This window comes from Calidris pugnax, unplaced genomic scaffold, assembly GCF_001431845.1.
Source record: "Calidris pugnax isolate Ruff unplaced genomic scaffold, ASM143184v1 scaffold23, whole genome shotgun sequence".
Lineage (NCBI taxonomy): Eukaryota > Metazoa > Chordata > Aves > Charadriiformes > Scolopacidae > Calidris > Calidris pugnax.
The window spans coordinates 2,979,807-2,998,033 of NW_015090772.1; the positions used below are offsets into that span (position 1 = coordinate 2,979,807).

At 42.7% G+C, this 18,227-nt stretch overlaps 1 protein-coding gene across 7 annotated transcripts in view; it reads left to right on the forward strand.

The window, feature by feature from the left end:
- The window catches only part of ELMO1 (engulfment and cell motility 1), a 348,732-nt gene that overhangs the window by 65,586 nt on the left and 264,919 nt on the right, over positions 1 to 18,227 (forward strand). For 5 of the 7 annotated variants that reach the window (XM_014942223.1, XM_014942230.1, XM_014942245.1 and 2 more), the window contains 2 exons: positions 2,391 to 2,431; positions 3,555 to 3,627. In XM_014942223.1, the coding sequence (XP_014797709.1) occupies positions 2,391 to 2,431; positions 3,555 to 3,627 (114 nt within the window). Of the gene's footprint in view, positions 1 to 2,390; positions 2,432 to 3,554; positions 3,628 to 4,536; positions 4,575 to 5,697; positions 5,771 to 18,227 lie in introns of those variants that run through there. The other 2 variants (XM_014942255.1, XM_014942262.1) reach the window with 2 other exon arrangements.

Below are 18,227 nucleotides of genomic sequence, written 5' to 3' on the forward strand. Positions count from 1 at the left end.
CTTTGTTGAATTTCATCGGGTTCCTCTCTGTCCAAAAGCAAATAAATGATGGTAATCCAGACAGAGGAACTGATCAGGCTAAAATAATTGTGGGGAAGAAAACACTCTTTTTTCTTTCTAGTGTGATCTGCCTCATGTACTCAAGAGCCTGAGTGTGGCTACGCAAAGAGCTGAACTGGCTCAATGGGGAGAAGCTGCCTTGGGGAAGGGACCCGTTGGGTGCTGCTGCAGCAGGGAGCACCTTCACATTTCTGTCCTTGTCTCCTGTGTGCCAGTATTTGCTGGTTGTTCAGGCACACAGTGAGTCAGGTGAGGCGATCCAGATGAAGACTATTTTTTTCCTTTTTTCCTGGGACAGTTTTTCGTTGGGTCATGCACCCTGATGTGGCTCGTCTGGGTGTTCAGCTGAAAATGGTAATGGAAGTGAAAGAGGAAGGATGGAAACCAAGGAGAGAGGGTACGGCAAGGGGGACAGGAATCCTTTCAGCAGATGCTTTCACTCATCAGTTGATTTAAATGACCTAGTGTTATGCTTTCCTTTTGTTTATAAACTGGTTTAGCTGAGTTGGCTGTTAAAATAACAAACCCTTCCCTCGGTCTGACCTGTTGAGGGTTCCCCTCTCTGGTTTTCTGTCTCCGCAATGACGCGGCTCAGAAAATAAATCCAAGTGAAAAATAACTCTCCCTCCTCCCCATCGTGTCCCCTGCTCCTGAGTTTAATTTCTTTCTAGCCTCATCAGTTTTCCATAAACACTAAAGGGAAACTACTTGTTTTGGCAACGGTGGTGGTTTATGGGTTGTTACACGGGGGTTTGGGGGTTTTTTGTTTGTTTTGGTTGCTTTTTAAGAATTCAATGATTATTGGCTGTAAGTAGAGAGGGGCGTCCTAGGCTGTTTAGGTGATTTAGGGAATTTTCATGAAGCAGCAGATCTGTATGACATCGTGTGGTCACCCAGCATTGGAGAAAAAAGGCTCAGTAATCACCCAAAAGTGAAATTTTGTCTCTTTGTTTTGCCATGGAACTTTATGCGTGTTTTGAGTTATAAAGAGGCATTTTCTTTTATCTAGAAATCTCCTCAAAACACTTGTGTGTCCACCCTGGGTTTTCAACAACGTTCAGAGCATTGCGACATCACCAGGCTGGATCGGTCCTTCTATTTTGGGACCCAAAGCAAGAGACCTTTTTTCAGTCACCCCAAACTCTTGCAGATGTAGAGAATAAAGCAGAACTGATACATCTGGGACCTGAACACCTTCCATCTGGTGTTCTACTTGGGGGGGGGGTAGGGGAGCCTGCATATGGGTACTTAGGAGCGAGGATTACGGACATTGTATGTATGTCCGTATCTGAAAGGGAGAAAAGAAGGCTTAAAGATATTGAATGTCTTCTTGCTTCAGATGTCATTCCTGGAAAAACCTTGTGTTGATATCTAGATCTTCTGTTTCTGTTGGGTAATGAGATGCAATCTATACAAAAGACCCTTTGATTTCTCAGTGGAGAAGCTGAGTTGATGACGTATGGGCTAATGTTGACAAAAAGGACTGATAGTGTCATCAAGTGTATGTGCAGAATTGCTGTCTTTATAGATCATGGAATCATAGAATTGTCCAGGTTGGAAGGGACCTTTCAGATCATCTCATCCAACCATCAACCTCACTCTGATCAAAACCATCACCAAACCATGTCTCTAAGCACTGGGTCAACCCGGCTTTTCAATCCCTCCAGGGATGGGGCCTCAACCACTGCCCTGGGCAGCCCAGTCCAATGTGCAATAACCCTTTCCGTGGAAACATTTTTCCTAATCTCCACTCTGAACCTCCCCTGGGGCAACTTGAGGCCATTTCCTCTTGTCCCATGGCCTGTTCCTTGGGAGAAGAGACCGACCCCCCCTGGCTACACCCTCCTTTCAGGGAGTTGGAGAGAGCCAGAAGGTCTCCCCTCAGCCTCCTTTTCTCCAGGCTCAACACCCCCAGCTCCCTCAGCCTCTCCTCACAGGACTTGTGCTCCACACCCCTCACCAGCTCCCTTGCCCTTCTCTGGACCCGCTCCAGCCCCTCAAGGGCTTTTTTGTGGGAAGGGGCCCCAAACTGGGCACAGCCCTCGAGGTGGGGCCTCACCAATGCCAAAGATTATTAGACTAAAACAGCAGAAAATTTTTGGGTCCTATCAAGCTTGATGTTAAACAAAAAATCAGATACTACTAACTTGTTCCGTTCTTTGCAGTCAGTGGTTTTGGAAATTTTAAGAGCTCAGGGTTGTTCCAATTTGGTGATTTATTTTTTTTTTTCTTTCTTTTTTCCTTAACCAGAAAAAGCTTGTTCTTTGCAGTCAGGGGTTGTTCCAATTTGGTGATTTTTTTTTTTCTTTCTTTCTTTTTTCCTTAACCAGAAAAAGCCACTGTCCTCAATAATAAAAGAAGTCTGCGATGGGTAAGTTCTACTGTATAGTACATAACTAGATACTGTAGTTTTTGAGTTATTAAACCAAACAGGAAATAATTTTTTTCTGAAGAAAATCTAGATTTCCTGCCTGACTAGTCACTAGTTTCTCAAATCTTGTAGTTGTTTTTTTAGATTTTGAATTTTGCTTCGTATTTTGAATCCAATTACTTGCGAGATGAGGTGCCTAACAAAGCAGCTCCATCATGTGGGGTGATTCTCCTTTAAAGTGCTTGTTCCCTTTCTGCAGAGAGAGGTGTTTTTACCCCCTCGCTTTACACTTTAACCCGCCGTTCCTGGGTTAAGGAATTAATTGCACTGTCTGTGAATTTGATTTTGGGGTACTGGTTCTACTGGTGACTGGAGCTGGTCCTGTTGATGCGACTGCTGCGGTGAAAGGGAAATGTTAATCACAAGTCCTGCAATATGAACTAATAATTGGCCAAGAGAAATACCTTGCTTTAAAATGACTGTATTAGCATCTGGGGACAAAAACGCTGTTTTAAGCAAGAGAAAGCAGTTTATATTCATGAAATTGCTGCTGAGTGAAAAAGGTGATGTTTTATGTGTAATGTAATACACAACACCCAAGACAGATTGTATTAAATTGATATAAGCTAGAATAAAATCCTGGTGCTGTACAATTTTTTGGTCTGTTCTAATGATCTTGCTTACTGCAAGCAAAAACTACTCTCGCTGTTTTTTACAGATCTGGAATGAATCTCAGATCATTATCAACTTTTTTTGGGGCACTGAAGTGTCCTTATAGCGACTAAGTAGTTTCTTTTCTCTCCCCCCTCCCCCAGCCTTCTTTTTATCTTTGCCTTGGAAGGAAGGTATTTGTTAATGTAATTTCTCAACCATGGTCAGGTTTAGGTCTTTGTTTCAGTTGTGCAGAAGGAGAAATCTCATTTATAGGATGGATTTTTACTGAAGTTTTCCTTTTGTAAGCATGCTTTTATCTTGAACTTTGGAACTTACCACTGAAAGCTATGGAAAAGTATGAGAAATACACGGGAATGACAAGTACTTCTTTGATCACAGTAAAATTGTGTAAAAGGTACTTTTTGAGTATTTTAGCGTTTTGTGATTGATTTATTTTTGTGTTTCTAAGGTGGTCTCTCGCCAATCACGATCAATTTGCACTGCAGCATGCTGATAGCTCCAATTTCTACATCACGGAGAAGGTAGGTAAATCATTCAACACAGTTCTTGCATAGCCTGTCATAAATGCTTGCCACAGTAATTGACTTAAAATATCTGAAAATATAGAGTATTTCCTGTACTGTGATGCTGATGAAGGGGGTAGGTACCGGGAGACCTGGTTTAGTGATTTTTTTATTGATTTCTTCTGGTTGGAAAAGCAGCTTAAAAGTTTTTGAATGTGCCAAGGCCTTCACATCTGTGGAGTTTGAGATTTCAGCACTGACAGCCCTTGGGCTTTGGGATTTCTGCCTGTTTTTAGTATTCTGCTGACAAGCTGTGTACAGGAAATTGAAATATGTGAACTGTGCAGGGCTCTTTGAAGTCTTGAGGAGACCTTCGGTGTGTGTCACTTCCCTCTTTGGCAGATCAGGTAGAAATAAGTTTCAGTGACTGTGTAATATTTGCTACTCCTTCCCGCCTGCAGTCCTGGCCTTTTGCAATTTTTTATGTCACATTGGCTTATTTTTTTTTTTACTAAGTCCCTAGATAGCGTGGCAACATGTGAGTCATGAAATGATGCAATGATTTCAGGACGGCTGTAGCTGTCATAAAAATGGAATGTCTAGTCTAAATATGTTCCTCTGAAGGAGACCAAGTAGTACATTCATTCCCAGCATTGCTGAAAGAATTGCTGAAATTACTGAAATAATGGGGAAAAAAAAAAAAAAAGACAAGTTTGGCAGAGTGTACACATGAGTGCTGCAGAAGTACAACGGCTGAGCAACAGGAAAATCTAAAAATCTGCTGAAGTCTGTATGCAGATTGCCTAATCTCAGTGCATTTTGAGCTAAATAGGCCTGAGTTTAGTTGTGTGGATGTAGATCTGTGACTCTTGCTTAGCTTGTTATCGGTTTAGTTTGGTTTGGTTTGGTTTGTTCCTTAACCAGAAAAAGCCACTGTCCTCAATAATAAAAGAAGTCTGCGATGGGTAAGTTCTACTGTATAGTACATAACTAGATACTGTAGTTTTTGAGTTATTAAACCAAACAGGAAATAATTTTTTTCTGAAGAAAATCTAGATTTCCTGCCTGACTAGTCACTAGTTTCTCAAATCTTGTAGTTGTTTTTTTAGATTTTGAATTTTGCTTCGTATTTTGAATCCAATTACTTGCGAGATGAGGTGCCTAACAAAGCAGCTCCATCATGTGGGGTGATTCTCCTTTAAAGTGCTTGTTCCCTTTCTGCAGAGAGAGGTGTTTTTACCCCCTCGCTTTACACTTTAACCCGCCGTTCCTGGGTTAAGGAATTAATTGCACTGTCTGTGAATTTGATTTTGGGGTACTGGTTCTACTGGTGACTGGAGCTGGTCCTGTTGATGCGACTGCTGCGGTGAAAGGGAAATGTTAATCACAAGTCCTGCAATATGAACTAATAATTGGCCAAGAGAAATACCTTGCTTTAAAATGACTGTATTAGCATCTGGGGACAAAAACGCTGTTTTAAGCAAGAGAAAGCAGTTTATATTCATGAAATTGCTGCTGAGTGAAAAAGGTGATATTTTATGTGTAACGTAATACGCAACACCCAAGACAGATCGTATTAAATTGATATAAGCTAGAATAAAATCCTGGTGCTGTACAATTTTTTGGTCTGTTCTAATGATCTTGCTTACTGCAAGCAAAAACTACTCTCGCTGTTTTTTACAGATCTGGAATGAATCTCAGATCATTATCAACTTTTTTTGGGGCACTGAAGTGTCCTTATAGCGACTAAGTAGTTTCTTTTCTCTCCCCCCTCCCCCAGCCTTCTTTTTATCTTTGCCTTGGAAGGAAGGTATTTGTTAATGTAATTTCTCAACCATGGTCAGGTTTAGGTCTTTGTTTCAGTTGTGCAGAAGGAGAAATCTCATTTATAGGATGGATTTTTACTGAAGTTTTCCTTTTGTAAGCATGCTTTTATCTTGAACTTTGGAACTTACCACTGAAAGCTATGGAAAAGTATGAGAAATACACGGGAATGACAAGTACTTCTTTGATCACAGTAAAATTGTGTAAAAGGTACTTTTTGAGTATTTTAGCGTTTTGTGATTGATTTATTTTTGTGTTTCTAAGGTGGTCTCTCGCCAATCACGATCAATTTGCACTGCAGCATGCTGATAGCTCCAATTTCTACATCACGGAGAAGGTAGGTAAATCATTCAGCACAGTTCTTGCATAGCCTGTCATAAATGCTTGCCACAGTAATTGACTTAAAATATCTGAAAATATAGAGTATTTCCTGTACTGTGATGCTGATGAAGGGGGTAGGTACCGGGAGACCTGGTTTAGTGATTTTTCATTGATTTCTTCTGGTTGGAAAAGCAGCTTAAAAGTTTTTGAATGTGCCAAGGCCTTCACATCTGTGGAGTTTGAGACTTCAGCACTGACAGCCCTTGGGCTTTGGGATTTCTGCCTGTTTTTAGTATTCTGCTGACAAGCTGTGTACAGGAAATTGAAATATGTGAACTGTGCAGGGCTCTTTGAAGTCTTGAGGAGACCTTCAGTGCGTGTCACTTCCCTCTTTGGCAGATCAGGTAGAAATAAGTTTCAGTGACTGTGTAATATTTGCTACTCCTTCCCGCCTGCAGTCCTGGCCTTTTGCAATTTTTTATGTCACATTGGCTTATTTTTTTTTTTTTACTAAGTCCCTAGATAGCGTGGCAACATGTGAGTCATGAAATGATGCAATGATTTCAGGACGGCTGTAGCTGTCATAAAAATGGAATGTCTAGTCTAAATATGTTCCTCTGAAGGAGACCAAGTAGTACATTCATTCCCAGCATTGCTGAAAGAATTGCTGAAATTACTGAAATAATGGGGAAAAAAAAAAAAAAAGACAAGTTTGGCAGAGTGTACACATGAGTGCTGCAGAAGTACAACGGCTGAGCAACAGGAAAATCTAAAAATCTGCTGAAGTCTGTATGCAGATTGCCTAATCTCAGTGCATTTTGAGCTAAATAGGCCTGAGTTTAGTTGTGTGGATGTAGATCTGTGACTCTTGCTTAGCTTGTTATCGGTTTAGTTTGGTTTGGTTTGGTTTGGTTTACTCGGATTAAGAAGGGCCTTTTGTTTTTGTTTTGCATTTTACAGTTGTTTAGGATCTGCGAACTAACTTTTCTCTTGCTGTAATTCTTACCCCCACTCAAGAAATAAAGGCAGTTTAGGCACAGTTAAGTATTTAGAAAGACTAAATTTAGCAAGACAGCTAGAGCAGTTGCTCATAAGATAGTGCTGCGCTTTTTTTTGGCTTTTTTTTTTTTTTTTAAGCAACCAGTTTCCGTTTTTCATTTAACTGTTTGTCACCCCAGGCGACCTTCTCTATATGTCACGGGTTGTTTCAGGATCTCCCCTTTTTGGCTTGTGTGCTGTGTTGTGTTTGGTTTTTTTTTTTCCTTTCTCCTTTCTTTTCGAGTTTTGATTGACAGACACTTCAAAGGCCACCCCAAGGAAAACTGTTGAAGTTAATTATTGGGTGCTGTGTTTTGCCTCCACCCAAATGAAATAGTTGAGGCTGTTTTGCTAATTGCCCCGAAATGTGATACAACATTTTCCAGGAAGCTAGACACAATTGAACTTGGCCATTGACATTTAAACTCTGATTGCAGATTGGATATTCCCCAAAAGCCACAATTCTGCCAATATTCAGCTCCTTGAAGGAATTTGTATTGATAAAAATGGAGAAATCTTACCGGCTTTACTTGCACCTTTGGTGGGTAGGGATCCTGCAGCTTTGGACAAGAGAAATGTGTTCTTTTCCATTTAAAAGGAGGTCTGAAGACTTTTGGCTGGCTTTAACTTGCAATAAGGGTGGAAAATTATGGTCTTCCAGAACAGTTTGCAGAGAGGACTTGGAGTTTGTTTATTCCCTACTGAAAATATGCAGAGTGTCTGACTCTGAGTCACATAAAAAAAGAGAGAAGAGCTCTAAATGCCACTAGTATTACTCAGATGTCTGTGACTTTTATTAGATATTGTTCACTGTTTATCACTGTTTATTGGATGGTGGCTAGGCAGGGAGGTTTATATAGGCTGTCACCCCTTCTATGGATTCTTCCTCGTTTGTGTGCAGTGGGATGTTGTTGCTTTCTGAATTAAAACATGAAAAAGGCCAGCTGTGAGGACAAACACACGCACTTCAACGGAGCTGCAGGACTAATTGTTCTAGTCCACGGTGCTGCCTCTTGCTGGGGCACGAGCAGAGCTCTTTGGTGACAGTGGCAGCTTCAAATAAGTAAATACTTTCCAGTGCTCTCCGAGATAGAATTCTGTGTCTGTACATATGATGGGTAGAGACATACAATTTGTATGTACATATGTACTTAACTTAGCTCTGGAGTCCTCAACATAGAAAGGACATGGATCTGTTGGAACGGGTCCAGCAAGAGGGCCACGAAGATGCTCAGAGGGCTGGAGCACCTCTGCTGGGAGGACAGGCTGAGAGAGCTGGGGTTGTTCAGCCTGGAGAAGAGAAGGCTCCAGGGAGACCTTATATTGGCCTTCCAGTACCTGAAGGGGCTACAGGAGAGATGGGGAGGGACTCTTGGTCAGGGAGTGGAGCCATAGGACAAGGGGTAACAGTTTTAAACTGAAAGAGGGGAAATTTAGATGAGATACCAGAAAGAAATTCTTTGCTGTGAGGGTGGTGAGACACTGGCCCAGGGTGCCCAGAGAAGCTGTGGCTGCCCCATCCCTGGAGGGGTTCAAGGCCAGGCTGGATGGGGCTTGGAGCAACCTGGTCTGGTGGGAGGTGTCCCTGCCCAGGGCAGGGGGTGGCACTGGATGACCTTTAAGGTCCCTTCCAACTCTAACCATTCTGTGATTCTAAGAAAACATTATGCAGAGGTGATATTTCTGCAGAGCCTGGGTGATTGCTGATTTATGGCCTTCCAGGGAGAGATGCCTTTTGAAAATACCACCACGTTTAAAGTTGCCGCAAAGAAAAGCAATTAATGAATTCTTGTGCAGAGTAACAAGAAACTTTGAAGTGAAAACGTTACAAACGCAGGACTGTCAACACATGGCTTACGATTATATTTTTGGTTTTGGGTGGCAAATGGCGCATCTGTGTTTTGGTTGTCATATGCAGAACTTTTTATCTTTTGTAGCTGACCTTTATTTCCTGATTATACCATACACAAATAAAAATAACGCCCAAGCAGTTCTGTCTTTTACTTTTTTTTTTTCCTTGCTGTATTATTTGGAAAAATGCCTCTAGAGGAGTAGCAATAATTCCTTCAGACAGCATAAGGGCAGTCTTTTCACAAATCTTGAGTAAGCCAGGGTTCCTGCTAGAGATAAGGCTTATCACAGCAGATGCAGTTTGGACTGCTGCCTCTGGGGTTCTGCTTTGGCTTTATCTGTGCTCCTGAATGTGCAGTGGAAACTATTAATTATGTATTTCAGTAATTTTTTTTTTTTAAATGGGAGAAGTAAAATAAGAGGTTATGTGAACAAAAAAACCAAGCAGAGCGTAGTGCTCAAGCGTAGCTGGTATTTCAATCAGGATGTATTTGATTTTTAATTACATTAATAGGCGTGGGGGTTTTTTAAAGAATTTACTTATCATGGATGGCCATTGCTTTGGTAGGTCAAGCATCTACAGGCCTGACTTGTGAATCAGGATCTCATTGTGCTAGGTACTATATAACAGTGAATAAAAAAGTCGCCTGTCTTCAATCTGTCCAGGCTGTACCTGACAGATTGTACAAACTCAGGAACACTATAGCCTGGACGAGGTCAAGTTTGGAACAAAAAATGCTATATAAAGAGTAGAAATTGCCTGTATAATTTGGTGTGCTGTGTGTGTTCCTGGGCTGAAAACCACAGCTTGGATGACCTGTCCACTGTGTTCCTCTGCCAGCAGTACTGGGAGCCCAGGGACGAGCATCCCAGAAGCTCATGTGGCATGTTGGTGGGTATGTCTGGTCCCTTATCGCTGCTCACTCTTGAGCTTGCAGACAGTCTGGCTCCTCTAGATCCATTTGTGCATCAGCACTACCCACCGTGGGCTCTGGGTCTGGGAGGGACCATTATTAGCTCAAACCTGGTCTCTAAAAACAAAAGGATGGTGAAGGAGCTGGATCGTTGCAGCACGGCCTCAAAAGCTGTTGTTTTCTCACATCTGAAGATGTGATAAACCACAATTTTTATCAACAAGGGCCTTGGGGGAGCATGGGGCTGGGGAAGAACATCGTTCGAGCTGGCTTCACTGCTGGGTGCAGAATGTGGTGGCTCTTAAACCACCACCAGAGCAACTCTCGGGAATAAAAGGCTGGCTCGTTCTCGTTAAGGGTCTCTGTGAGCCAGCAGCGAGCTGTGTTCAGCACACAGTGATGATACCCGTGCCATTTTTCATCTTATCTTTAAAGGGGAAGGACATTTCATTCATTGGTGTACTGACTGCAGTCCAGTTTTATCCAGTCACAATTTCATTGTGTTCAGTTTTTTTTCATATCCAATGCCTTTGACGACTCCCTGTGTTTTTCTTCTTCATTCCTGACTCCCACATTTCCCTTTCATTCTTCTGTGTCACTGCATGAAGTGGAGGAGAGCAGACAGAGTTCCCTCCGTTAATTTTGTGTGTGAGAGAGAGACTTCTGGGCTATTTTGCAAAGGGAAATTGCTTTTTGTGGTCATCACTCAGCTCTTTGCCGTGTTCGGGGATGGGACGTCTTTCTACCTCCTGCTTTCCCCGAGCTGGGACCCTGGGAACAGTCCCTGGTGGTTGTTCTTTCTCAAAGGTGCTTTTGCTTGTGACCTATTTTTTGCTGAATGCAACCTGTAATTGTAGATTCATGTGAAATTTCACTGCGTCGATACAGGCTGCGTGGGAGTGGGTGCAAATGACAAGGCAAGAAATTTGCTCCTTGTGAGGTTGGGGCTTTTTTGAGTTGTGTGTTTTTTGTTTGGTTTTGTTTTTTTTTCTTTCACCTTTTTAGTACTCGTCTGTTTTCCACTGGTTAATTCAACTTCAGTGAGTTGGAAGTAAACATTCTCAATAATGAAGGTTTCTGATTTGCTGAAGGGCCTGGTATTTCTTAAACAGCTGAGAGTGAGAAGTAGCACGAAGGCTGGGAACTGGAGAAATGTATTAAGTGATCTGGGCTCCCCAGTTCCAGAAGGACAGGGAACTGCTGGAGAGGGGACAGCAGAGGCTACAAAGATGATGAGGGGCCTGGAGCATCTCCCTTAAGAGGAAAGGCTGAAGGACTTGGGGCTTTTTAGTCTGGAGAAGAGAAGGCTGAGGGGGGATCTGATCAACACCTCTAAATACTTCAAGGGTGGGTGTCAGGAGGATGGGGCCAGTCTTTTTTCAGTGGTGCCCAGGGACAGGACAAGAGGAAACGGGCACAAACTTGAACATAAGAAGTTCCATCTAAACATGAGGAGGAACTTCTTCACTTTGAGGGTGGCAGAGCCCTGGAAGAGGCTGCCCAGGGAGGTGGTGAAGTCTCCTTCTCTGGAGACATTCAAACCCCACCTGGGCACGTTTCTGTGCAACCTGCTCTGGGTGGACCTGCTTTGGCAGGGGGTTGGACTAGATGATCTCCAGATGTCCCTTCCAACCCCACAGAATTCTGTGATTCTGTGATCTGTTCTTCTCGTTTTGCATTACTTCTGATAATACATTTGTTAGTAATGCTACAGAAATGACAGATTCCAAACCAGATTTGACCAGGACCAAACTACATCCGACATTGCCTTTTCTCTGCTACTAACAGGACACATGGTATTTCCCTCATAAGCACAAATTTCTTACTGTTTTGGGGCATCTTCCCAGACCTACAGAAATTCCTAACGATATGGGCAACGTATGGAGTCAGAGTGGCCATGCTCCTGCCTACTTGATGGACATCAATAATACTGCCCTGTGGACTCCAGTAAAAGCCAGTGGGCGCTGATATATTTCTCTGGTCAACAGAAGTAAAACTCGAGTATATGTACGCTAAATCCCTTTCAACCCTGCTTCATGCAGGCTGGTTTCAAGAACAGTGGTCATCCTTCTCTTAGCAGTTTTAAGTCCTAGTTTTTAGGACTCGTTTTGTAGGACTTTAGGTTTATGCAAAATTTTTTTTTAAAGAAAATAATTCTGTCAACCTTCTGGCTTCAGCATGAACAGCTTAATTCTTCTGCCTGCTTCCTTTCAAAATGTCTTGTATCACAATATCTTCTGTTTAATTCTTCAGTTCCACATCAAGGCTGATGAGACAGATCAAGTATTTTTGTTTGTTTGTTGTTTTTTTTTAAAAGCTGTATAGATATTTGTTTTCTTGAATTTTGTTTGTAATTTTGCCTCACAAGTAATCCCTAAGAGTGGAAGGGCTCTGAGAAAGTCTATCTTGAAGCACTTGAAGATAGGTGTGGTATAGCACAGGCATGGCCTGACTGTTTGGGCTCAGCTGATGGCAAACAGTTCTGTTTAAAATCTGGCTGATAGAAAAAGGCTCTTTAAATCATCTTCATACTTCAAGAATGACCTGTTTAGGTAAAAAGGGGAGTTTTACAAGGTGCAGTGACATCACAGCTCACTGCTGAAAGGGAACAGTTCTGATTTCTTCTCCTCTTCCCCATGAGATCCTGCCACCTCATTTCTTCTGGCTACGGTGGGGGTTTTTTTCACAATTTTTGGACGTGGTGGCAAGAGGGGATAATTTTGTGCCATTTTAATTAAATTTGCTTAATAAAAAGTCTTAACTGATCTGATGTAAGAGTGGGGTAGGACCCTTGAACCATGTCTGGGAATGGGCTATAGAGAAGGAAGAAGTTAAAGGAAGGGTAGGAAAAGGAATGAAACTTTGGTTGTTTTTTTTTAACAGCTGTGAGCTGTTAAGTGCCTCTGTTGCTCATGGAACGTGCTTAGTCTGACATGGAATGAACTTATGGCAAATTCTGACTGTAGTCACAAATGGAGAAGGGGTGTTTTACCTACAGTGTCTCTGTGTCCAAGAGGAAGGGCTTGAGTAAGGGAGTAGGCGTAGGGTGTATGTGTTGGAGAAGCACAAGAAGCTGCAGGCTTCCCCTTGAACAAGTCTCAGTCTGGTTCCAAATGTGGTGCTTGCAAATTGAGCTGGCCCTCTTTCTTGCTTTATACTACAGTGCTTATTCCTATCTTTTCCCTTACAAACTGGGCAAAACCCAAAATGATAAAATTTTCAGCTGTTTTAGTTCCCTTGTTGACTCATCAAGTAGTTACTCAACTATTTATGCCACATAGAAACGGTAGTAGGAATGATCAAGAGCCTGAAAAGCAAGACTTGGCTTTATGGTTGCAAGCTGTGCTTTGATTTGGCAAAAGTGACTGTGAACCACGGTTTTGGCTCAGGTCTTCAGCTCTTTTTCTTAGTAGCAGCATCTGCTTAGGGAGCTGCTGTGCTCGTGCACCGACCCCTCTGTGGTGACTGTGGGTGAGCGCGTTGGGTGAACTGCATCAAAGAACTGACTTCCATTTGATAATCCTTATTTGGATATTTATTTTATTTATTTTTTTTTTGGTATCCATATCAGTTCCCTGTTCTGATTTCCACACGTGATCTCACCAACACTAGGATAAAGCCCAGCGCAGTCTGTCATTTCCTGATGTTTATTTTGCAGGGTGCAGCTCTTGCCTTCCAGCTTATCGGAGGACGATGGGCTGCTTCTTGTTGTCTGCCCACCCCTTCCGTGTTACTGGTATGACTCTGTGTGGCTGCTTGAATTGGGGAACTGATACAGACTGAAAATAACTTGTGTGTGACTTCTTTTAAGGCGCCAAGAGGATGTCTGCGCACGGCGTGATGCCACTGGTGCTCTGTAGACTGAGTGGTACCTGAAAGTGTTGGCCTTATAAGGGAATCATAGAATTGTAGAATCATAAAATAGTTCAGGTTGGAATGGACCTCCTAATGGTCATCTAGTCCAACCTCCCTGCGATGAGCAGAGATGTCTTCAACTAAAGTGGTACCTGAAAGTGTTGGCCTTATAAGGGAATCATAGAATTGTAGAATCATAAAATAGTTCAGGTTGGAATGGACCTCCTAATGGTCATCTAGTCCAACCTCCCTGCAATGAGCAGAGATGTCTTCAACTAAATCAGGTTGCTCAGAGCCCCTTCCAACCTGACCTTGACCAAGAAAGGTGCATCTACCACCTTTTCCAGCAACCTGTTCCAGCTTTTCATTGTTTAAAATTTCTTCCTCCTTACCTAGTCTGAATCTACCCTTTTTTAGTTTAAAACCATTACCCTTTGTCCTATTGCAACAGGCCTGCTAAAAAGTCTGTCCCCATCTTTTATGTAAACCCCCTTTAGGTATTGAAAGGCTGCAATGAGGTGTCCTTGGAACATTCTCTTCTCCAGGCTGAACCCCAATTCTCTCAGCCTTTCTTAATAGGAGAGGTGTTGCATCCTTCTGGTCACTTTGGTAGCCCTCCTCTGGACCTGCTCTGACAGGTCCGTGTCTTTCCTGTGCTGAAGACTCCAGAGCTGGATGCAGTACTCTAGGTGGGGTCTCACCAAAGTGAGAAAGGACTAGAAAATTAATTAAAAATTTATGTTTAGGTCAATTCAAAAGATTCCATATTATAACTGCCAGAAATTTCAGTTGAAAAAAAAAAAAAAGAGTGGATGTAAACAGAGCATGTTGAGTTTACAGTTCCCTTTTCCATACTATGGGAGCACTAGTCCATTCATTCAGGAGACCAAGTTTTAAGTAATCTGCTCCTTACAAAATCACAGATCCTTGTAGATCACTCCACCTGAAGATGGAGTATATCATGGAAGGTATGGACTTTTTCTTAGGATGTGATTTCAGTGGCTTTCAAGCTGGTATGACTGTGGGTTGCTGGAAAATAAGGTAGTTGAGCTTTCTTTTTCCCATTCCTTCATTCCCTTCACTTCTCTGATGTCCTACCAACGGTACTGTTGGAAGGTGAATTGGTTCAAGTCATGGATCTGACAGAAGAAAACTATGGGTTCCCCCTCTTTGGCCCCTCCATCCTTTTTTTGTGAAGGAAGGGGAGAGGAAGAGGTAACGTAAGGTTAAGTGGTTGACTGTGCTGCTACGTGTTGGTAGATCCGATGGAAGGAAAGCGTTGGGAGCCCACACACTGGAAGGATACGTGCAAAATTGTGCCTCCAATGGGCTGTAGAGTTGCACTGAATTAGATATACCCCCGAAACTCCACCGCTGGTATAACTTGTTTATTCACTAGCTTCTGATATCCTTCAATAGGCATAGAAAAACAGCATGCAGAAAACTTCCTCTTTTTAGAAACTTCAGCTGAATTACCAACACTTAATATCTTAAGGAAAAAAGCTAGCGTCAAATTCTAATGTGAAAACCTAAAAGACATTCTCCCTGTTTCCAGCAGCTTCTCAGAAAAGGAATTTTATCACAAGATTAATTGCCTCAGTATTTCTTCTAAAACAATACAGTCTTGTCATATTGAGTAGTACAATGTTGATAATTACCTTTATCTCTTAACTTTTGTCATACTAAAGTCTTTGGTGACTAAAAATGATCTTAAGAAATTTCCTACCCAGGAATGTTATATGTTATCTCATAGTCTATGGTCCAGCTGTAACAGTAGCAAATGCCGCTCAGGGTTGTGATCTGGTGATGGCTTTCACTGCTTCCTCAGCATTCCCATTTGTTGTACTACGTGTGTTGGAGGCTACATCTGTACATACTCCATTTAGTATCTGTATAAGGGCCGTGAAATTCTTTTCTCTCTTCTTGAACCTGCTGGTATTGCTTGCTTCCACAGCCTCTTGTGACAGCAAGCTCAAGAAGATTGCTACGTGCTGAATGAAGAGGCACATTCTTCATCTGCTTCAAACCCATCCCTTACTGCTGTCATCGAGTTACCTCCTAGTTCTCCTACTGCAGGATTTCATAACGAGCTCTGCATTCAGCTCGTCCACTACTTTCCCTCCTCTGGCCTTTGTCCCTCCAAGCTGAGGAGACCTTTCCTTGTGAGGCAGCTGCTTAATCCCATGGAGCGTTTCACTGGCTTTCTCTGCGTTTTCCCTGACGTCACTGTGTCCTCCTTAAGAGAAGAGGGCCACGAAGGTGCACCTCTCTTATGAGGACAGGCTGAGAGAGTTGGGGGTTGTTCAGCCTGGAGAAGAGAAGGCTCTGGGGAGACCTTATAACGGCCTTCCAGTACCTGAGGGGACTACAGGAAAGGTAGAGAGGGACTCTCTCAGAGAGTGTAGTGACAGGATGAGGGGTAACGGTTTTAAACTGATAGAAGGGAGATTTAGATGAGACCTCAGGAAGACATTCTTTGCTGTGAGGGTGGTGAGACACTGGAACAGGTTGCCCAGAGAAGCTGTGGCTGCCCCATCCCTGGAGGGGTTCAAGGCCAGGCTGGATGGGGCTTGGAGCAACCTGGTCTGGTGGGAGGTGTCCCTGCCCAGGGCAGGGGGGTTGGAAGCCAATCTCTTCAAGGTCCCTTCCAATTCTAACCATTTTATGAGTCTGTGTGAAGATCAGAACTACACACAGTCTGCTCTGTACAGGTGGATGAATTTCTTGTGTCGTGGCAAAATGATGCCCTCAGTCTAGTTCTCAGCGCCACGTCTGATGACACCCAGTGTTTACTGGCTGCACATCAAATCAGTGCTTTAAGGGAGATCTGCCAACACGGACTTTGCTTCTCTTTCCTGAGTCTTCAACTTAGAAATTAACTCCATTATTTACCATTTTGCCCTTATTTACTACTCACCCAAATTCATCCTCGTGGAAAATTTGTGGAGTCCCTACCTTAAAGTTTATTTCATAGCTCTAATTTTTGTTGATGTGTCAATTTGGAGGATAGTGTAATAAAATAATAGTAGTATCGAAACAGTGAAGAATCTATATCTTAATGATATAAACACGTGAAGAATTTTAGATTTCTTGGCTGATACTCTTTAGCCCCCTTAGAGAAGTCTGAAAGAGGTCTGTTGGTCAAGGTTAAAGAATAGTGCTGAGCGAGCTACAACCACAGGAACCAATGCTTGTAGGTGTTTCTCAAATATGTTAAGACAACATTCCATTCCAACCAGTTCCAGTGAGCTGAAGCTTGTGGCATTTTGCTGGCTATAACAGATTATTAAAATTATAAGACACATACATGGCAAGATAAACTTAATTTTGCTTGATAAGTTTTCTGAAATGTGTCTCCAGCAAAGCTCTCAATAAGTGGCTTGGGTGTTTTGATGGGAGTTTTTGAAAGTGAATTTGCATAACTTCATACTTCTCCATGGTTCGATGGACACTCTGTTAATGCTTGAGGCCTCCTTTTTAGATGCAAGTCTCCTGCGTGTGTTTTGGGCAGAGTTCAAGGCAGAACTTTGAGAAGGAAGAGAATCTGGTGGCAGGTAATGTAGGTTCATGTTGGAGCTGGAAGTCAGCAGGCCCTAAGACTCAAAGCGATCTGTCCAGGCATCCTCTGCTTCCTGCTGTGTTGGGATGTTTATGTGTTTTCACTGAAGTACTTTAACTGAAAACCTGGCTTGGAAAGTGTTATGCAGCAGTATGATGCTTGGAAATACTGCTTACTCAATTAGAATAAAACAATCTAGTGAGTGTAGACTCCTGCTAGATACAACATTGTAGATGGGGCCTGTTTGTATTCATAATTGTAGATGGGGTCTGTAGATTGTAGATGGGGCCTGTTTGTATTCATAATGTAATTGCTGTCTCAGTTCTAGGTAACGTTTAGAACAAATCTGTTTTCTTGTTACAGAGGGTCTTTAGGGGGATTTTGGATAGTGCTGATTCACTACTTCCCTTGCTGCCCAGGATTAAGCTTTCCTAATACAGATCAACAGCATGAACATCTACAAACCTGATGCACGCTTGAGAAACAGCTCAGAAATGTGTTGGAAGAGGTTTTTGGTGGTGGTGCACCTGGGCCTGAACAGCAGTGGTCCTTACGAGTGTGATTGCCAAAGCCAGGCTGCCGTGTTGGAATCACAGAATGATATAGGGCTGGAAGGGACCTTTGGAGATCATCTAGTCCAACCCCTTCCCAAAGCAGGTCTACCCAGAGCAGGTTGCACAGGAATGTGTCCAGGTGGGTTTGAATGTCTCCAGAGAAGGAGACTCCACCACTTCCCTGGGCAGCCTCTTCCAGGGCTCTGCCACCCTCAAAGTCAAGAAGTTCCTCCTCATGTTTAGATGGAACTTCTTATGTTCCAGTTTGTGCCCGTTTCCTCTTGTCTTGTCTCTTGGGCACCACTGGAAAAAGACTGGCCCCATCCTCCTGACACCCACCCTTGAAGTATTTAGAGGTGTTGATCAGAAGGAAAAGAAATCCACAGGATGCTGTCCCTAATACTAAGCGGATTAACTGTATGTAAATGTTGCAATTGAAATTAACTGGCGTGCCAAGCACTGCATCACACGGTTAAGGTAGGAAATCCTCTGGGCTTAACAGTGTGCTGACATGCTGTTTCTTAGTGGGCGCTTAAGTCATTATTTAGAATGGATAAACAAAATTGGATTTTTGCTTGGGGAACAGCTAACCCCTTTTCACGTTCTGGCCAGCCTGCTGTGTTAGAGACTTGCTGCTTTGAATACTTTCAGAGAGAAGGCATGGGCAGTTCTCCTTAAGCCTCGGTCTAAATGAGGAGTTGA